This window comes from Oncorhynchus gorbuscha, linkage group LG03, assembly GCF_021184085.1.
Source record: "Oncorhynchus gorbuscha isolate QuinsamMale2020 ecotype Even-year linkage group LG03, OgorEven_v1.0, whole genome shotgun sequence".
NCBI lineage: Eukaryota > Metazoa > Chordata > Actinopteri > Salmoniformes > Salmonidae > Oncorhynchus > Oncorhynchus gorbuscha.
Window position 1 is genome coordinate 69,044,752 of NC_060175.1, and position 22,442 is coordinate 69,067,193.

The 22,442-nt window shown below is 44.2% G+C and overlaps 1 protein-coding gene across 4 annotated transcripts in view; it reads right to left on the reverse strand.

Annotated features, from left to right (window-relative positions):
- LOC124031791 (DNA (cytosine-5)-methyltransferase 3B-like) overlaps positions 1-22,442 on the reverse strand; it is a 64,227-nt gene that overhangs the window by 19,008 nt on the left and 22,777 nt on the right. For 3 of the 4 annotated variants that reach the window (XM_046343457.1, XM_046343458.1, XM_046343459.1), the window contains exons 5-16: positions 22,053-22,229; positions 20,369-20,536; positions 19,660-19,818; positions 15,832-15,939; positions 13,109-13,250; positions 11,063-11,185; positions 10,731-10,775; positions 9,746-9,825; positions 7,778-7,890; positions 5,665-5,848; positions 5,353-5,446; positions 4,923-5,068 (exon numbers count right to left, since the gene is read on the reverse strand). In XM_046343457.1, the coding sequence (XP_046199413.1) occupies positions 4,923-5,068; positions 5,353-5,446; positions 5,665-5,848; positions 7,778-7,890; positions 9,746-9,825; positions 10,731-10,775; positions 11,063-11,185; positions 13,109-13,250; positions 15,832-15,939; positions 19,660-19,818; positions 20,369-20,536; positions 22,053-22,229 (1,539 nt within the window). The remainder of the gene's footprint in view (positions 1-4,922; positions 5,069-5,352; positions 5,447-5,664; positions 5,849-7,777; positions 7,891-9,745; positions 9,826-10,730; positions 10,776-11,062; positions 11,186-13,108; positions 13,251-15,831; positions 15,940-19,659; positions 19,819-20,368; positions 20,537-22,052; positions 22,230-22,442) is intronic. The other variant, XM_046343460.1, reaches the window with a different exon arrangement.

Sequence of the window (22,442 nt, forward strand, 5' to 3'; positions counted from 1 at the left end):
CATTTAGATTTGCAAATGTACAAAAAAAAAAGATATCACATTTACATACAATATTAAGCAAATGTTTATTCCTGAACATATTTAGGCTTGCCATAACAAAGGGGTTGAACACTTACTGACTCAAGACATTTCAGCTTTTCATATTTAATTTGTAATAATGAAACACAACACATCAAAATGTGGAAAAAGTCAAGGAGTGTGAATACTTTCTGAAGGCACTGTATAAACACCAACCCCCACCCTACAGAACGACCCATATAGACCCCCTCCCCATACCACCCACCCCACTTCCCTACAGAACACCCCCCTCCTCCCCAGCTCTACATAGGGGCCTTTTCATCTGTGACAAAGGCCTTGGATAGAGAGAGAGAGAGAGAGAGAGAGAGAGAGAGAGAGAGAGAGAGAGAGAGAGAGAGAGAGGTGTAGCTTCCCCAAGCAGGGCCAGAGCAGACCCTCTCTGGGCCCAGCCCCTCTTTGAGGAGTGCTCTGAGTCGCTGACAAAGGGGTGAATGGGTTCTGTGGGATTTACTCTGACAAGAGGCTGTGCTTTGTCCTCTAAACCAGATGACCTCACGGACTCTCATGCAACCCGCCAGCACGCCCCTCTCTGCAGCTGTGGTGGAGCTATGTGTTTAGGTTCGACTTGGGAGTGGTTAATGTTGTCTGTTGATGTGTTTGTATGTTTGTGCTCTTGTGTTGAAGCTCTCAAAAGAGCCCTTGCGAGCCCATGAGTTTGTATAGGGTTCATTGTGGATCCACATAATGTAGGTCAGGGGGGATGGCATTCACTATAAGGTGAGGCTCATTAGGTTACAATAAGGTACTACTGTCCTGACTGGACAGGCAATGGCCTGGTCCAGACAGGACAAACCAGTAACAGGTGTGTGGTATGAATGTGTGCAATTGTTTGATTTTCCATGACACTGACGAGGACTACTCCTTATGACCAGTGTTGGGGGTAATGCATTACAAAAGTGACACTTGTGGCAAAAGTGGCGTGCGAAAGTATTCACCCCCCTTGGCATTTTTCCTATTTTGTTGCCTTATAACCTGGAATTAAAATAGATTTTTGGGGGTTTGTATAATTTGATTTACACAACATGCCTACCACTTTGAAGATGCAAAATATTTTTTTTATTGCGAAACAAACAAGAAATAAAGACAAAAAACAGAAAACTTGAGTGTGCATAACCATTCACCCCCCCAAAGTCAATACTTTGTAGAGACAACTTTTGCAGCAATTACAGCTGCAAGTCTCTTAGGGAATGACTCTATAAGCTTGGCACATCTAGCCACTGGGATCTTTGCCCATTCTCAAAGGCAAAACTGCTCCAGCTGCTTCAAGTCGGATGGGTTCAGCTGGTGTAGAGCAATCTTTAAGTCAAACCACAGATTGAGGTCTGGGCTTTGACTTGGCCATTCCAAGACATTTACATGTTTCCCCTTAAACCACTCAAGTGTTGCTTTAGCAGTATGTTTAGGGTCATTGTCCTGCTGGAAGGTGAACCTCCGTCCCAGTCTCAAATCTCTGGAAGACTGAAACAGGTTTCCCTCAAGAATTTCCATGTATTTAGCACCATCCATCATTCCTTCAATTCTGACCAGTTTCACAGTCCCTGCCAATGAAAAACAGAATGATGCTGCCACCACCATGCTTCAATGTGGGGATGGTGTTCTTAGGGTGATGAGAGGTGTTGGGTTTTCGCCAGACATAGCATTTTCCTTGTTGGCCAAAAAGCTCAATTTTAGTCTAATCTAACCAGAGTACGTTCTTCCATATGTTTGGGGAGTCTCCCACATTCCTTTTGCATATTTTTGTCCTTAAGCAATGATTTTTTTCTGGTCACTCTTTCGTAAAGCACAGCTCTCTGGAGTGTACGGCTTAAAGTGGTCCAATGGACAGACACTCCAATCTCCACTGTGGAGCTTTGCAGCTCCTTCAGGCTTATCTTTGGTCTCTTTGTTGCCTCTCTAATTAATGCCCTCCTTGCCGGGGCCGTGAGTTTTGGTGGGCGGCCCTCTCTTAGCAGGTTTGTTGTGGTGCCATATTCTTAAAATGTTTTAATAATGGATTTAATAGTGCAATATATTAACTAGGGAAATTGTGTCACTTCTCTTGCATTCAGTGTAAGCAGAGTCAGGGTATATGCAGCAGTTTGGGCTGCCTGGATGAAGACTGTGTGAAGACCATTTCTTCCTAGCTAAGATTGTAATCAATTTGCCAGAATTTTACATAATTATGACATAACATTGAAGGTTGTGCAATATAACAGCAATATTTAGACTAAGGGTTGCCCCCGTTCGATAAAATACGGAACAGTTCTGTATTTCACTGAAAGAATAAATGTTTTGTTTTCGAAATTATAGTTTCCGGATTTGACCATATTAATGACCAAAGGCTCGTATTTCTGTGTGTTTATTGTATTATAATTAAGTCTATGATTTGATATTTGATAGAGCAGTCTGACTGGTGGTAGGCAGCAGCAGGCTCGTAAGCATTCAGTCAAACAGCACTTTCCTGCATTTGCCAGCAGCTTTTCGCAATGCTTGGAGCTGTCACGAACCTCGCTGAAGAGGGTGCCTCTTCCTGTTCGGGCGGGGCTCGGCGGTCGTCGTCACCGGCCTATTAGCTGCCATCGATTCCTTTTCCGTTTGTGTTGGTTAGTGGTTAATTGGGTACACCTGTTTTGTATTAGGGTTTGTTTGTAGGGTATTTAAGGGCACTAGGGCCGCTAGGTATTTTGTGCGGGCTTGTTTTTTGTTACTCTGTGTTTGATGGTGTGATTTGTTTTCTTATCTTTATTCTCTGGTCTATTTTGTCCTGTTGTTTTGGACTGGCAACCTATATACGCCCTGTGTGTTGGCGTGATCATTTTCGGTTGCACCGGTGTAATAAATTTGATAAACGACAGAACCCTGCTCTCTGCGCCTGATTCCATCCACCACTCATAGTTATTCGTAACAGGAGCATAGCCTATCAACTCACGGGATTAGGCTGGCAATACTATAGTGCCTATAAGAACATTCAATAGTCAAAGGTATATGAAATACAAATGTTATAGAGAGAAATAGTCCTATAATTCCTATAACCTAAAACTGGGAATATTGAAGACTCATTGTCACGTTCTGACCTTTATTTCCGTTGTTTTGTATTTATTTAGTATGGTCAGGGAGTGAGTTGGGTGGGCAGTCTATGTTTGATTTTCTATGATTTGGGGATTTCTATGTTTCGGCCTAGTATGGTTCTCAATCAGAGGCAGGAGTCATTAGTTGTCTCTGATTGAGAATCATACTTAGGTAGCCTGGGTTGCACTGTTTGTTTGTGGGTTATTGTCTATGTTAGTGGCTTGTGTCAGCACAGGTCTCATTTGCAGCTTCACGGTCGTCATTGGTTTATTGTTTTTGTATAGTGTTGCAGTGTTCAGTGTTTTCTTTATTAAAATTCACCATGAACACATACCACACTGCATTTTGGTCCTCTGGTCCTTCTCGCCTCTCCTCTTCAGATGAAGAGGAGGAAGACGGGACACTCATGTTAAAAGGAACCACCAGCTTTCATAAGTTCTCATGTTCTGTGCAAGGAACTTTCGCTTTTTTACATGGCACATAATTGCACTTTTACATTTTTTTCCAACACTGTGTTTTTGCATTATTTAAACCAAATTGAACCTGTTTCAACCTGTATTATTTGAAGTTAAAATAAAAGTGTTAATTCAATATTGTTGTAATTGTCATTATTACAAATATATATATAAAAAAATGTTGGTCCTCCAATAATCGGTATCGGCGTTGAAAAATCATATTCGGTTGACCTCTAGTCTGTTTCTCAAACTAGACACTCTAATGTGCTCAGTTGTGCACCGGGGCCTCACACCCCTCTCTATTCTGGTTAGAGACTGTTTGTGCTGTTCTGTGAAGGGAGTAGTAAACAGAGTTGTATGAGATCTTCAGTTTCTTGGCAATTTCTCGCATGGAATAGCCTTCATTTCTCAGAACAAGAATAGACAGACGAATTTCAGAAGAAAGTTCTTTGTTTCTGTCCATTTTGAGCTTGTAATCGAACCCACTAATGCTGATGCTCCAGATACTCAACTAGTCTAAAGAAGGCCAGTTTTATTGCTTCTTTAATCAGGACCACAGTTTTCAGCTGTGCTAACATAATTGCAAACAGGTTTTCTAATGATTAATTAGCCTTTTAAAATGATAAACTTGGATTTGCTAACACAACGTGCCATTGGAACACAGAAGTGATGGTTGCTGATAATGGGCCTCTGTACGCCTATGTAGATATTCCATTAAAGATCAGCCGTTTCCATCTACAATAGTCATTTACAACATTAACAATGTCTACACTGTATTTCTGATCAATTTGATGTTATTTTAATGGACAAAAACAAGAACATTTCTAAGTGACGCCAAACTTTTGAACGGTAGTGTACATGGCTAATTAAGCAGCCCATATGATAGCGCAGTACTTGTCGACTAGTACAGGAAAGCAGCGATCAAACCCGAGTTAGTAATCTTTGGTAGAGTGCACATGGATCGCCTTGCTCCCTCCGACAGTCAAACAAACAGGGAGATTGAGATTTCTTCCATGAAAGTAAAACAAAGTAATATAACTGATTACTTTCCACACAAAGTGACATTGTAAAGTAACGTGTTACTTTTGTTAAATATAACGATACTTTGTCATATGTTGAATTATGAGAAGGAAAAGAAGCACCTGCTTTAACACGACAACATAATGAGTCATTGGGGAACGGATTGGATCTTTGCTTTAGAGACAAACCTAGTACTCTACTCTCCCCTCTCACCCCTCCCTCTATATGATTTAACTCAGATTCAATTTGTTCTGCCCAACCATATGTAAAGACTGTGAAGAGAGAAGAGAGAGAGAGAAAGAGGGAGGGAGATCTGCTTACGTTCTTCCTGGAGATGTTGCGCACGTCGTGCACATACTGGATTCTTCCTTCATGTCGGACGACCCCCACCGATATGGAATCTTCACACACCTCTGACGCAATATAATGGTCCACTTTGAATCCTAGGTCTCGTAGCACTAAGTAGCCTAAACATACGTCAAGATATTTTTTTTGCGGGTTCTGAATATTACACTTGAGTAATGCATTAACGCGTGCACACACACGCACACACGCACACGCGCACACACACACACACACACACACACACACACACACACACACACACACACACACACACACACACACACACACACACACACACACACACACACACACACACACACACACACACACACACACACACACACACGCACACACGCACACACACACACACACGCACACACGCACACACGCACACACGCACACTTACCAGTGGCGATGCCATCGAACAGTGAGAGCACGCGGATGGGGCGCCTCTGTTCTGCAGGGACAGCCCGGTAGATCTTTGGGCTTTCCTGAGAAACATATAGACCAAATCAAAATGTTTATATAAACAAACACAGACACTGTATGTACTGTAGTAGTGTTGCTATGAAGTGGGACCCTGAACTTTTCCTGACTCTGTGACCTGACCAAGAAGAACGGCAGGCCCTACATACTGTATGAGCGAAGTTAGTTTGGCCTCGGTAGTGGGACAAGGGTCAATGTTAGGAGTTAACTAAAGCATCTTGATGGGACTCACAAACTCCTGGCCGTTGTCGTTGACGAAGAACTCCTGCAGCTTCATGCTCCAGTCGTGGCGTCGTTTGAGCACGCCGTAGTTCTGCAGGGGCTGGCACATGAAACAGCGCCACGGGTCCAGGTTACGGGCACTGTTCGACGCCCCTGCGCCCACCAGAATGTCCAGACAGTCAACACAGAAACACCTGCAGGGGAGGAGACAAACGGGTGTGATAAGGTTGAGGGGGGAAAAGGGGAGATGGACGAGTAGGGGAGGGGAGAGGGGGAGGGAAAGGTTGGAGGGAAGGTAGGGGGAGAGAGGGATATGGGGAGGGAGTGGGGGAAGGGGAGGGAGGGAGAGGGATATGTGGGGGAGGGAGAGGGATAGATGGGGAAAGAGAGATACGGATATGTGGGGAAAGAGAGAAATACGGGGGAGGGGGAGAGAGAGATATGGGGAGGGAGTGGGGGAAGGGGAGGGAGGGAGAGAGAGGGATATGTGGGGGAGGGAGAGGGATAGATGGGGAAAGAGAGAAATACGGGGGAGGGGGAGAGAGAGATATGGGGCAGGGGAGAGATATGGGGGGGAGAGGGACAGAGAGATGGGAGAGGGATATGGGGGGAATGGGATAGAGATATGGCGGGAGGGGGAGAGACAGAGAGAGAAAGCAGAGAGAGAAAGCAGGTGGAACTAGTGAAAATAAAAGGTAACATAGAGGAAACATATACAGGGCTGTGAACAAATATTTGCCCCCTTTCTGATTTTCTCTATTTTTGTATATTTTTATTACTGAATGTTATCAGATCTTTAACCAAAATCTAATATTGTATAAGGTTTACAAATAACACAAAAAATATATACCTAATTTATTTAATTAACAAAGTTATGCAACAACCAATTCCCTTAGGTGAAAAACTAAATCATTGGTTGTGCCACCTTTAGCTGCAATGAATGCAACCAAATGCTTCCTGTAGTTGTTGATCAGTCTCTAATGTCACTGTGGAGGAATTTTGGTCCGGTCCTGCATGCAGAACTGCTTTAACTCGGCGACATTTGTGGGTTTTCAAGCATGAACTGCTCGTTTCAAGTCCTGCCACAACATCTCAATTTGGATTAGGTCTGGACTTTGACTAGGTCATTCCAAAACTTCATATTTGTTGCTCTTTAGCCATTTTCATGTAGCATTGATTGTGTGTTTTGGAGCATTGACTTGCTGCATGACCCAGCTGCGTTTCAGCTTCAGCTCACAGACGGATGGCCTGACATTCTCCTGGAGAATTCTCTGATACAGAGCAGAATTCATGGTTCCTTCTATTAAGACAAGTCGTCCAGGTCCCGAGGCAGCAGAGCATCCCCAAACCATCACACTACCAACCCCATGCTTGATATGGTATGAGGTTCTTACTGTGGAATTCAGTGTTTGGTGTTCGCCAGGCATAATGGGACCCATGTCGTCCAAAAAGTGATACTTTTGACTCATCTGTCCATAGAACATTCTACCAAGAGTCTTGATGATCATCCAGGTGCTTTTTTTGTTGGCAAACTTGAGTCAACTTTTCGGACGAGATGGGTTCCTTTACGTCTGGCAAAACCAAACAGTGCATTCAGTATAAAAAAATATGTAAAAATAGAAAACAAATACTTTTTCACAGCAGTGTACATCTAATCAGCAGGTTAGAGAGAAAGGAGAGCGAAAGAAAAAGTAGAAGCAGACCGAGAAGGCAAAACATAAAAGAGGGTTGAAATGAACTAAGATACAGCAGATTACAGTTAAGATGCAGAATAATACACTAATGGCACAGTATAGATACAGCCCGTCCCAAATAGCACCATATTCCCTAGTGCACTACTTTTGACCACAGCCCATAGAGTAGTGCACTGCACTTTTAGAAAAATAAAAAAAGGGGTTCCAAGAGCGTTCTTCAGCTGCCCCCAAAGGAGAACCCTTTTGGGTTCCATGCAGAAACCTCACTGGAAAGGGTTCTCCTATGGGGACAGCGGAAGAACCTTTTTCGGTTGTAGAAAGTGCCCCTTTTTTCCCTAAGACTGTATAAAAGGGACAAGGGTAGCATTTGGGCCACACTCTCAGAAGATTACCGAGATACGGTTAACGAGGTGAGTGTTGAGTCCAAACCTGCAGCAGTTGGCGTTCCCACATAGTAGCACCTCGCGGCCCCCGCAGCACACCGTGCAGTAGGATTGGTAGCCGTCGTCATCATACATGTAGGATATCTCCAGATACACGTCCTACCACACGCACGCAACAACAGTCATTAACAACAATATCTAGATGCCAGTGTTCACTTACAGAACAACAACAAAATACTACATTTCTTGACACCAGGATCTTTAACCAGTTTGAGCATGTATGGTGAGGCAGGAAATCAAAACAAGAATGCGAATACAAAGATCCACAATATACACAAAAGTATCTGGACACCCCTTCAAATGAGTGGATTTGCTGACATGGGTACAAAATCGAGCACACCGCCATGCAATCTCCATTGACAAACACTGGCAGTAGAATGGCCTTACTGAAGAGCTCAGTGACTTTCAACGTGACACCGTCATAGGATGCACCTTTCCAACAAGTCCGTTTGTCAAATTTCTGCCCTGCTAGAGCTGCCCCGGTCAACTGTAAGTGCTGTTATTGTGAAGTGGAATCATCTAGAAACAACAACGGTTCGGCCGCGAAGTTGTAGGCCACACAAGCTCACAGAATGGGACCGCTGCGAAGTGGTAGGCCACACAAGCTCACAGAATGGGACCGCAGAGTGCTGAAGCTCGTAACACATAAAAATCATCTGTCCTCACTACCGAGTTCCCAAACTGCCTCTGGAAGCAACGTCAGCACAAGAACTGTTTGTCGGGAGTTTCATGAAATGGGTTTCCATGGTCAAGCAGCCGCACACAAGCCTAAGATCACCATGCGCAATGCCAAGCGTCGCCGCCATTAGACTCTTGGGCAGTGGAAACACGTTCTCTGGAGTGACGCTTCACCATCTGGCAGTCCCGACGGACAAATATGGTTTGGCAGATGCCAGGGGAACACTACCTGCCCGAATGCATAGTGCCAACTGTAAAGTTTGGTGGAGGAGGAATAATGGTCTGGATCTGTTGTCTGTTTTTCATGGTTCGGTCTAGGCCTCAGTTCCTGGGAAGGGAAATATTAACATCTGTGTATTTTAAACACAGAGACCAAAGTCCACAGACACAAAGGCACCGCTCTGGGACACATTGACAAAGCTGTAAACTGACATCAACATCACTGCAATTGTACCGGTCACTCACCATGCACCCATTGCACTTAACAAAGCTATTTGAACTATGATGGAACCGAGCCCATTACAACAAAGCTGCTAATAAAAAAGGGAATGCTTCAGCCAATAGTTCCTATAAGAACTTCCTGAGACCTCGATAAGTCTGAATAAAGGCCATTGCTTCAGAAACCCAATACGATGGTGTGATTAGACCTGGGTTCAACAATGATGAGCTTTGAGCTTTCCTGAAGCAAATAGAATAGCCTCAATGCCACAAACCCTCTGGCACTCCATACAAGCTAAAGCAAACGCTAAAAGTATTTGGAAGACTTCGAATAGTAATTGAACCCAGGTCTGGATGAGATGACCTAATATGATCATGTTCAATATGAACAGTCACACCTGTGGTAATGATCTATTGGACTGGAGGTAATGTCAATAGAAGCAGTCAGCCAGGCCTGGTATTGATGCTTCTAGTCCCTGACACAAGAGAGGCAGGCCTAGGCATGTCTCACTCTTAAGTTCTGAACACAGTGGTTCTATTGACAAAATAGCTCGAGATGACTTCTGTGGAAAGTCTTCCTCCAGAGAGCCGCACAAACACACGAATAAACACCATCACCCCCAGCGCAGGGATTCAGGATTGGATTACACGTTCAGGTAGGTAGGCGTCATTCACCTCAGGATGTCCTGACTCTTTCAATGGGATCGAGACTCAGTGGCGGTTGGTAAAGATGGCTGTGTGAGACTGATGACCGTGATGACAGTGTAAATGTAATATAGGTGTATTTCTTGTCAGCGTGTCATTTCTGAATGAGAGGGCATTAGAGAAGTGCACTAACCTTGCATGCTTGGCAAAGGCCTCCTTCAAAAAGTGGGTGGAAGGTTGCCACTCTTGTCTTCCCGCAAGAGAGGCAAAAGTCTGCGCGAAACAAATATGAGCTAGACGGAGACTTTCGACGAAAACACTTTTCGCAGCTCATGTTCAACGGCTACGGTGTCATCAGAAAGTATTCAAACCCCTTGACCTTTTCCACATTTTGTTGTGTTACAGCCTGAATTTAAAACGGGTTGAGGTGTTTTTTAGTCACTGGCCTACCCACAATATCCCATAAGGTCAAAGTGTTAAAAACATTTTTTTTTTTTTAAAGGAATACAAAATGAAAAGCTGAAATGTTTTGAGTCAATAAATATTCAACCCCTTTGTTATGCAGTAAAAATGTGCTTAATGAATTGTATGTACTCACTCTGTGTGCAATAAAAGTGTTTAACTTGATTTTTTAAATGACTATCTCAACTCTACCTAACACATACAAATATCTGTAAGGTCCCTCAGTGGAGCAGTGAATTTAAAACACAGATTCAACCACAAATACCAGGGAAAAGAACTTCTCGTAAAGAAGGGCTCCTATTGGTAGACGGGTACAAATAAAAAGCAGACATTGAATATCCCTTTGAGCATGGTGAAGTCATCAATTCCACTTTGGATGGTGTATCAATACACGCAGTCACCACAAAGATACAGGTGTCCTTCTTAAGGATTTCACCATGAGGTCAAACGTGATTTTAAAATAGTTACAGAGTTTAATGGCTGTTATAGGAGAAAACTGAGGATGGATCAACAACATTGTAGTTACTCCACAACACTAACCTAATTGACAGAGTGAAAAGAAGGAATGGGTGGTTGAGGAAGAAAATAACAATTTAATTCATTTTGAATTCAGGCCGTAACACAACAAAATGTGGAATAAGTCAAGGGGTATGAATACTTTCTACAATATCTGAAAGAACCAGAAAGAAATATCTGAAACTAAAAGGAGAACGTACCTTCTATACTTCTGTTATTCTTCAAAACTTCATGCACCATTTGTTCTGAAGGGCAGAGAGGAGAGAAGAGACACATGCAGGTCAACAATTAAAGACAGGTCTCGAGTCACATGAATAATAACATGCCATAGCAATAAATCACAGACGACTCCGGGATCGTATTCATTAGGGCATAAAATGTCAGAAAAATGTTGCAACGATAAATGGGAAATGAGTGTTTCTTATAGAACAAATCCAAGTAGTCCCCTCCCCGTTTCTGTTTTCTTCCGTTTGGTGCCTTAATAAATATGACCCTGATAACCCCGGGTAGACCCATTTGGTTGACCTCTGACCTCGACTGTAGACCTCCTCTGGGCCGCTTTTGGCCTTACACAGGCTGACGCGGGGCCTCTTGGCTGTCGGGAAATACTCTGGCAGACTGACGTCCAAAACCTGGTGGTTCAACGTGCTGCTATCTGGAGAGGACACACACACACACACACACACACACACACACACACACACACACACACACACACACACACACACACACACACACACACACACACACACACACACACACACACACACACACACACACACACACACACACACACACACACACACACACACACACACACACACACACACAACCGTCAAAGCATGTAGAAGAAAGTATACGGTACCTAAAATACTCGACGAATATATGTAATATTACTGTGTACGGGTTGATATTACTGTGTATTATTGGCCAAGTAATATTGGCCCACTAGACCCGACAAACCTATTGAACCCTTACCTCCGGAGTATGGTGGATGACATAATAAAACATACTAAACAGAAGACAACCCTTAACCACCCTAGTGTGAGTACCAGCCTTTTCTGCTAACATTACACTCCTTGTCGTTGCAAAAGAGACCGGCCTTTTGGCAATCCCAATGCTCAATATGCTCTGTATCTACGGTGGAGTTGCTCATTGGTTGTTGGAAATAACATGAATATTATCCCGCATGCGGAGCTTCGGAAATAGAAATAGAATTTAGAACAAAGTCTACAACAAACATTTAGATGTTACCTAGGCAAGTTGTGGTATTTTTAGGTTTGAAATCAAAACTAAGATGACATTTTGTGGTTGGAATTGCAGTATGTATTTAGTTTGAGAATTTCGATGTGAGCTAGCAACTTTGGTCATCACTAGCTACCACAGCCACAAAGTCATACAACCCCATCTATTTCTAACACTTCTCTTGTTACAATCTGATTTTAAACCACAGGAGGTTGGTGGCACCTTCATTGGGGAGATCGGGCTAGTGGTAATGGCTGGAGCGGAATCAGTGGAATGATAGAAAATACACATGGTATCCATGTATTTGACACCATTCCATTTGGTCTGTTCCAGCCATTATTATAAACTGTCCTCCCCTCAAGCAGCCACCACTGTTTTAAACCTAAACCTTAGCCACACTGCTAACCTTATGTCTAACCCTAACCTTTTCATACATTTTTACGATCTAGGCCATTTTGACTTTGTGGCTGTGGGAACTAGTGGAAACCGGAGCACAGGAAAAGGATTCGCTGAAGGAACTGGTACCTAGGCTATAACCACCCCTCCTCTCTAATGAAATACCAACGTGCCAACATACAGTTAACCGATCATGTGACAGAGATAGGAGAGGCAGATTAGGATGCCAAGTAGAGACAGGAATAAATTACGTCAGTCTTAAAAGTATTTAATTAAAAACGTGTCATACTGATCAAAGAGAAAGTAATGGTGGAACTCTTAAATACGTCAGCAACTATTGTCTCAGCCCTAACTGGGGCTATCGTTTAAAGCCACAATATGTAACGTTTTGGGGCGACCCGACCAAATTCACACAGAAATATGAGTGATGGATCTGTCACTCTCAAGAAGCAGTAGATCTGTTATATATGCGCTATTTCTATGCTTCCCGTTCATAAATGTTGTTTTTGCGTCTTTTATTTTTCGATTTTGAACACCAGCTTTAAAAAGCTGAAAATATTATATTTTTGGTTATTGAAAATATATTTCACAGCGGTTTAGACGGTACAATAAACTGAAAGCACCTGAACTATTAGAATGTTAGCAACAAAATTGTGGCAAAATTTCTGCACATTGCACCTTTAAGTTGGGTGCTATAACAGTGATCTATTGGACTTCATAGGTACTTCCTAGGCACATTCACAATTACTGTATGATGTGAAAACTAAAATATTGCTTCAAGGGATCATTCGCATTTGAGAAGTTTCAACAACAAAACAATTCTAAAAAGTGAACTATCCATTTAACATTCCAATATTAGACAAGACAGGAGGAGGCAGGAGAAAACCCCAGCCCATGACATTTAGACCTTATATTGGCTTTGGATGGTGCGTCTCACCAGGGTTGTCTGTGGGTTTGAGGCCTTCTTGGCCCTTAGGCAGGAAGCCCCCGATGGCCCAGTCCAGCATGGGCTTGACTTGGTCTTCTGGCCCCTCTGATTCACACTGAGGGAACGTCTTCTCAGCACGCAGACTTGCCATCTGAGAGAGGGAGGGGGAAAGGGAGGCGGGGGGAGAAGGAGAGAGGGAAGGGAGGTAGAAGGGGAGGGAGGTTAGGGGGAAGATAATAAGAGATGGGAGGGAGAGAGAAAGTGAGAAGAGAGGGGCGAAGAGGGGCAGAGAGAAGAATGGAGCTGAGAAGAGATGATTGTCATCCTTGCTAAACAAACAGGTGATCAAACAGGCAGGTACTCTATACAGACAGTCAAGCACACGAGAGAGACCAAACAGACCTGGTAGACAGAGACAACAGACTGAACTAGGCTACTACAAGAAGGGGCTTGTGCTCGCAGACAGACAGACAGACAGACAGACAGACAGACAGACAGACAGACAGACAGACAGACAGACAGACAGACAGACAGACAGACAGACAGACAGACAGACAGACAGACAGACAGACAGACAGACAGACAGTCAGTCAGTCAGTCAGTCAGTCAGTCAGACAGGGACCCAGACAGACCGACAGACAGACAGACAGTCAGTCAGACAGGGACCCAGACAGACCGACAGACAGACAGACAGTCAGTCAGACAGGGACCCAGACAGACAGACAGACAGACAGACAGACAGACAGACAGACAGACAGACAGACAGACAGACAGTCAGTCAGTCAGTCAGTCAGTCAGACAGGGACACAGACAGACAGACAGACAGACAGACAGACAGACAGACAGACAGACAGTCAGTCAGACAGGGACCCAGACAGACCGACAGACAGACCGACAGACAGTCAGTCAGACAGGGACCCAGACAGACCGACAGACAGACAGTCAGTCAGTCAGACAGGGACCCAGACAGACCGACAGACAGACAGAGTCAGTCAGTCAGTCAGTCAGACAGGGACCCAGACAGACAGACAGTCAGTCAGTCAGTCAGTCAGTCAGTCAGTCAGTCAGTCAGTCAGTCAGTCAGACAGGGACCCAGACAGACAGACAGACAGTCAGTCAGTCAGACAGGGACCCAGACAGACCGACAGACAGACAGACAGTCAGTCAGTCAGTCAGTCAGTCAGTCAGTCAGTCAGTCAGTCAGACAGGGACCCAGACAGACCGACAGACAGACAGACAGTCAGTCAGTCAGTCAGACAGACAGGGACCCAGACAGACAGACAGACAGACAGACATCTCACTAGACACACAGGTCTTCCTCTTTCTCGCTCTTTCTCACAAAGGCGGACAGATCATCATTAACCAGAGGAAAGAGTCAAACAAACACACAAAAGAACATGACAAGGAGTCGAGAACAAGTAGGGTCGGCCCGCTCATTAGGCAGGATTTTCTGAGCTAAACTGGCCAAGAAGCACCTTCAACAACACATAAAACCTCACATAATTCTTCTAAAAAACTATGACAATTTCTCTCAACCAGTGGCATATGGGCTTTTTAGGTGAGGGCTGACGCCGCCTTGGCATAAACAGTGCCCACTTTGTCAAAGGCAAGGAAGCAAAATATTTATGTTGTCCATTCCCAGCGTGCTTGTCCAGGGTGCTGTTGGAGGGATTCATCTCTGCAGCGCTCCACCGACATTCCGTCCCAAAAACGATCGAACATAAATCATGTATCAGATATAGCATATGGTAGACAGAGTAGGCTATGTGGCCTTTCCTGTAGCCTACAGGCTGGAGATATAATGAAAGACAATGCTAAGAGATGGAAACATCATGTTTCTCCGATCAAATAGCCTAACCTAAATGGCGGGCGATCCGATAAAAAATGTGGTAAGATGTTAACAAACAACATGTCCTAAACACAGGACAGGTCAAATGGACAATCAGACTAGTCACAACTGCTGTCCAGGAGTTTCATCCCGTGGGCTAAATTGTCATGATCAGTGGTTTCAAGTATGTATCCTTATATTTCTGCATTTCCCGCTGTGTAAACACATTGCAAATAGGCTCAGGATAACTAATTTTTTATTTAACCAGGCAAGTCAGTTAAGAACAAATTCTTATTTGCAATGACAGCCTAGGAACAGTGGGTTAACTGCCTTGTTCAGGGGCAGAACCAAACATAGATGGATATGTCTGGTTTAGATCTGAAGCGGTCTGGCCTTAATGTCAACGTCCACGGACATAGATTCTATACATCTATAAATGATGTATTGGTCTGTCAATTATGTATTTTCAACTTTCTTTCAGAACTGAAAATGAACCTTATTTCAACATCCAGAAAAGAATCATTTTCACCTTTCATTCAGAACCTAAATTTAAGCTAACTTCAAAGCCTGGAAAATATGTATTTTAGACTTATTTTCAACATCATGTTGCTTTCTTTGCATCATGTTGCTTATCTGTCTGTCTGTCTGTGTCTGTCTTCGAAAATGATTAACAGCTCCTCGTATTGAGAGACTGATAAAGGAACTGCAGGGAAAGCAAGGCCCTGTATTGACTTTATTGTGCAGCTGTCACACCCCCACACAGGCAACCACACTTATATTGGCATGCACACAAGCACACACACACACCTGACATGAAGGTAGGCACTAGGCAGGTAAGCGTTAAACCACACACATATAGCCTTTCTCACTCTGTCACATTCTTCTTCAACCCCCCCTTCCTTACCTCCAGCGCCTGGAAGATGGCCCTGCGGTAGGATGTCAGCTTGGTGTAGGAGGCCTGGTTGAAGAACTTGGGGAAAGCAGTGATGGAGTCCAGCTTGTCAGCAGACACCTGGAGGAAGGATGATGAGTGGAGGTATGGAGGGTTAAAACCTCCTTCATTGCTTTCTGTAAAACCAGGTCTGACTTTGACTTAATTCCCTAATAATTCCAACGCCTTTTTCTCGCGAGGAAACCGTAAATAAGGTCTAGCGATCCAACCGGTTCCAAGTGGGGGAGAAAAACATCTAAATAATAATAATAATAAATAATAATAATAATATAATAATAATACACCATTCTCCACGCACTGTCATTCACAACTCGATAAGAGCTCGTGATAATAACTAGGTAAATGATAAGGGAATTCTAATTATAAATGACAATGGTTTTAGATCTATTTTACCTTATGATGGCTGGAGAAAAAATTGAAACTAGTCATATGGCAGCTAACTGAAGCATATCAACATATCAACTTTCCCAAAGTAAAGTTTATGAAATGCTGGTGCCATTATTGCATCATTTCATTTGTACAGCCTTTTAACTTGCAGGGATGGGCACTCTCTAATGTCTTAATTATAGGCTACCCCGACTTTCTCCGTTTCCGATTTCTATCATGTTAAATATTAGCCACTATCAGTATCGACTGTCAGCAGGAATAATAACCACAGATATTCAACTGCCAATTTACTATTAGTTCCCTTCAGTTGGTATAGCCTACATTATCATTTAATTACATTGTTTCGTTTACCTTCATTTGCTTCCTCTGTAAACGGTTGTGAGGTCGGTTGGACGTACTGCCAAATTCTCTAAAATGACTTTGGAGGCAGCTTATGGTAGAGAAATGAACATTGGCAAAAGCTCTGGTGGACATTCCTCCAGTCAGCATGCCAATTGCACGCTTTTGTGCCATTGTGGCATTGTGTTGTGCTACAAAACTGCACATTTTAAAGTGGCCTTTAATTGTCCCCAGCACAAGGTGCACCCGTGTAATGATCATGCTGTTTAATCAGCTTTTTGATATGCCACACCTGTCAGGTGGATGGATTATCTTGGCAAAGACCAAATGCTCACTAACAGGGATATATAAAACGCTGTCAATCAAGTTAGAGTAGTTAGCTTGTCTAACTATCTTAGCTGGCAGGCCTGCTGGTAAAGGCTGGTAGACTTTAGAAAAGCAAGAAATAACTAATGAATAAGACTCACGTTCCTTTCCATCTTCTACACAGATTTTAGAAGAGACGCAGAGAAGCATATATTAGTTCCAACACAACAACAAAGACCACCAGTCAGGTGGATACAGACGGCTCAAGAGGTATGATTAGATATGCAGAAAAATACTTTTGTCATAGAATTAAGTGTAATGATTGTAGCTCTAGACAGCAGGAAAAAGCTGTTTCAGGTGTTTGAAAGATTCTACAACTTAAGAACTAGGGGGTGGGGCATAGCACCCTTCTGGACCACCCCCCAGCCATCCTCACATAGTTTGTGCCCCCTCAAATTCTTGGGGTGCATGATGCCCCTGAGAGCGTGCAATGTACCCACATCTGCAGAGTGCGTTACCCTACTGAATAAGGTAAGTCTGAATACCAAATACTGAGAAGTCCATAGTAAAGGCCCCAAGTGTCTTATCTAGGACCAGGTGCCCTGTCCCTATAATGTTATTCATTATGATCTGAAACGGAATCCTACTCTGTGTCGCATGAGCCTTGTTTACACCTTGCGTTAATACACGACATGACCAAAAGTATGTGGACACCTGCTCATCGAACATCTCATTCCAAAACCATGGGCATAAATATGGAGTTGTTCCCCCTTTGCTGCAATAATAGTCACCACTCTTCTGTGAAGGCATTCCACTAGATGTTGGAACATTGCTGCAGGGACTTGCTACCATTAAGCCACAAGAGCATTAGTGAGGTTGGGCGATTAGGCCTGGTTCACAGTCGGCATTCCAATTCATCCAAAAGGTGTTCAATGGGGTTGAAGTTAGGGTTCTGTGCAGGCCAGTCAAGTTCTTCCACACCAATATCGACAAACCATTTCTGTATTAACCTCGCTTTGTGCACGGGGGCATTGTCATGCTGAAACAGGAAAGGGCTTTCCCCAAACTGTTGTCACAAAGTTGGAAGCACAGAATCGTCTAGAATGTATGCTGTAGCATTAAGATCGCTCTTCACTGGTACTAAGGGGCCTAGCCCGAACCATGAAAAACAGCCCATGCCATTATTCCTCCACCAAACTTTACAGTTTTCACTATGTATTCGAGCAAGTAGGGTCGAATACATGGCTAGATTCGTCTGTCGGACTGCCAGATGGTGACGCATAATCATTCCAGAGAACGTGTTTCCACTGCTCCAGAGTCCAATGGTAGCGAGATTTATACTACTTCGGCCGGTGCTTCGCATTGCGTATAGTGATCTTAGGCTTGTGTGTGGCTGCTCAGCCATGGAAACCAATTTCATGAAGCTCCCAACAAACAGTTATTGTGCTGACGATGCTTCAAGAGGCAGTTTGGAACTTGGTAGTGAGTGTTAGAACCGAGCACAGACGATTTTTACGCGCTACTCGCTTCAGCATTCGGCGGTCCTGTTCTGTGAGCTTGTGTGGCCTATCACTTCGCGGCTGAGCCGTTGTTGCTCATAGACGTTTCCACTTCACAATAACAGCACTTACAGTTGACCGGGGCAGCTCTAGCAGTACAGCAGTTCAGTACAGGCCATTCTACTGCCAATGTTTGTCTATGGAGATTGCATGGCTGTGTGCTCAATTTTATACACCTGTCAGCAACGGGTGTGGCTGAAATAGCCAAATACACTAAGTTGAAGGGGTGTCCACATACTTTTGTATATATAGTGTATGTGGGTTTTATGTTCAGATCAATATGATTTCATCACTATCTGATCAATATGATTTAATCACTATCTGATCAAGATGATTCAATCACTATCTGATCAAGATGATTCAATCACTATCTGATCAAGATGATTCAATCACTATCTGATCAAGATGATTCAATCACAATCTGATCAAGATGATTCAATCACAATCTGATCAAGATGATTCAATCACAATCTGATCAAGATGATTCAATCACTATCTGATCAAGATGATTCAATCACTATCTGATCAAGATGATTCAATCACTATCTGATCAAGATGATTCAATCACTATCTGATCAAGATGATTCAATCACTATCTGATCAAGATGATTCAATCACAATCTGATCAAGATGATTCAATCACAATCTGATCAAGATGATTCAATCACAATCTGATCAAGATGATTCAATCACAATCTGATCAAGATGTGTTGCATCTACACATGGTATTAAAATATCTATCTTATCCGGCCACTGTGACTGCAGATTTCCTAGTCCCTCCCTGTATGCATTTTTTGGCATACAGATAATATTTATTTATTTTAAGATAATTATGAAGGCAATGGTGCTACCTGTCAATGATTTTAGAAGCCGGTATAATGATGATTTAAATAGTTTCACCATCTAGATCTGTTTACACTTGATTGATATCCAGATATTCGTGCCTAACTATCTCCACAGGGAATGCATCTTTTAATCATCTACACCAGTCTAAAAATGTGGGCACAATCAGAATGTGGACAAGATCAGGACAAGGACACATGTTAGCACCAGGTATAAACATGGCTTTTGTGCATGCTGGCCCTGATAATACAGCAGACTTTATGACAGACTTACGATAACACCCAAAATGTTTCGCTCGCCCAAAACAATGACGGAGGGTTGTGGAACCCACTTCCTCAATGCTCACCTCAGAGAACTTGCCGTCGCCGAACCACTGCAGCCACCTCATGCCATGCGTGGCCTGTCGTTTGCCCGTAGCGCGCCAGGTGACCACGATGCCTGGCCACCAGGAGAACCCCTTAATCTTCCCCCACACTAGCTCCCCAATACCAAAACCCTTGTTGTCCTGCGAGGGGAAGAGAGGGGGGCGGGGGTTTAGAGGGGTAAAACGGGGTGTGCGTGTGAGACCTGGATTTGGAGTTTGAGACGGGGGAGATCTTAGCTTCCATGGGACATGTCAGTGCATAGATACACTGCCAGGTGCACATAATCATAATGGATATACCGCTGCGAGGGGACTGCGGATATGGCTTGGTCTCCAACCACACATTACAAAGACTCAAGTCTTACCACGAGAATGTTACACTTCGTTTACTTCATGTGCCACCGACTAACCACACGCCACACAGCTGTGTAGACCTGTGAGGTTGTCGGCATCAAAGGGTGCAGAGATGTACAAACACACACAGTTAGCCATGCTCCACGCACACACTCTCTCTGCAGGTGGACAAACAGAAGACGGGATGAGCGACCTCTTTGATCTCCTCCCCTTTCTTTCTCTGTCTCACCTTCACTCCCTCTTCTATTGGCCCTATATTCACTTCTCCCTTCTCTCACCCCCCTCCCCCGCTCTCCCCTTCTCCCTCCTACCCTCTCCTCGATCCCCGTTCAGTTACCTTGTACTCCGGCTGGCAGGCAATCTCTGTGGCATGGGAGATCAGGGAGGTGGAGGAGTTGGAGGTGCTCTGGGCCGAGTCCTTAGAGTCCTGCTCCAGGAGCTCCAGGGAGGGGCCCTCAGGGACCACGGACACCAGGGGCCCGGGGCCAACACCGCAGGCCAGGCTCTGTGGAGTGAGAGAAAGGGGTAGGGAGGGAGATAGGGAGGGGGAAAGGCAGACACAATGCATGAAACGTTAGTTGGGGTGTATTGTATTGCATTGGTCATTACAACCTGTCTATCTACAGTGTAAAGTACACAATGTTACCAAGTAACTGTTGAACTTGTATGTGTTTTTTGTGGTTTAAGTTGGTCCTGATGTTCTCTGCTCTACCCAACCCTATTTCTCAGCGCCATCCGTGTGTGTTTTAGTCCTCCTGACTCAAATGGACTCCCACACCTACACAGCTAATTTAGACCAACACCTTGAAACCTGCTCAAGTGTTCTTTCCGATTCAATTAAGATTCTCAGTGGTAACCGAACCAAAGCAACTCTTCATGCAGGTACTGTGACAGAGGGACAGACGGAGAGGGTATGAGAGAGAGGGGGGGGGGGGGGAAAGAGACAACGAGACAGAGAGGGTATGAGAGAGAGAAAGAGACAGCGAGACAGAGAGCGAGGGAGAGCGAGAACATATAGAGAGTGAAAGGGAGAAGGAGAGCGCAAGAGGGAGAGGGAGAGAGAGAAAGCGAAAGAGAGGGAAAGGGAGAAGGAGAGCGCAAGAGGGAGAGGGAGAGAGAGAAAGAGAGGGAAAGGGAGAAGGAGAGCGCAAGAGGGAGAGGGAGAGAGCGAAAGAGAGGGAAAGAAAGAGATCCAGAGAGGCGCCAAACGTTGTCGGCGCCGTCACGAAGCGGAGACGGCGAGGACTTAAGTAATCACTTCTGGAATCTCATCACGTGGCGGACTGCAGACAATCATGTTTTAACTGGCTCTCGCTGCAAAGAAGAGGCTTCAGAAAATAAACACTGAGGAAAAAGTGGGTGAGAGAGAAATAATCACCACAGCCTTTCAAACAAAGGCAGCACTTACGGTGTTATGTCTCCAACGATTTGGTCTGGTTTAGCTCTACCTAACCACTCATATCTCCTTTTTGAGCGTCATATCTCCTGTGTGTGTGTGTGTGTGTGTGTGTGTGTGTGTGTGTGTGTGTGTGTGTGTGTGTGTGTGTGTGTGTGTGTGTGTGTGTGTGTGTGTGTGTGTGTGTGTGTGTGTGTGTGTGTGTGTGTGTGTGTGTGTGTGTGTGTCTGTTTGACTGAGACAAGTCATGTTGGATGGTGTGTTTCTACAGGTGCTGACTTGTCATGTCTCAGAGAACTGAGAGAATACGCGGAGAGAAACATGTATTGTCTTTTGGGGCCAAGAGTCAGAGAGACTGCCAAAAGCATGACTACCTAGTCATGTCATCGCTAATGCGATTGACACAATGTCTTCTTTTAATGTCAAATAATGTCTCGGGTACTGTTGGAACAAAGTAAAACATTTATTAGGGGGTGTCAAATTTGAGTGAATTAAAAAGATGATTGTAAATAATGAACTGTAATACAAAAGATCAGAGCTGAATATTTTGACAGACTGGATAGGATATGCCCTGGGAGTTATCGTGTCTGTTCATTACGTTGTTGCACATTCAGTCTAGTCTCACCAGAGAGCTGCTGTGGTGCTCCAGCCTGCTCTGGCATCCTCCTCCTCTCTGCTCGCGGCTGCGCGGTTTGTTGTGAGGGGCCAGCAGACCGGCCTGGAAGATGGTCCTGGGAGAAGGTCTCTGTCTCAGGCCCGAGCCCGACTCCGGGGCCCCCACCCCTGCCACCTTGGCCTTCTGCTGTAGAAAAGACACAACACAACCCTTTCACTCAACCAATAGGTACCAAGGGGACCAAGATCCAGGCAAACACAGCGTCAGAGTCGTGTTTAATAGGGCAAGTGTTTAAAAAAACACAACAATCTGTGTTCTTATTGGGCAATTTCAGGTATCGCCTTGCCGTTTCAAAACGTTTCTACCAACTGTACACAGCTCAGGTTTCAGCATTACCAG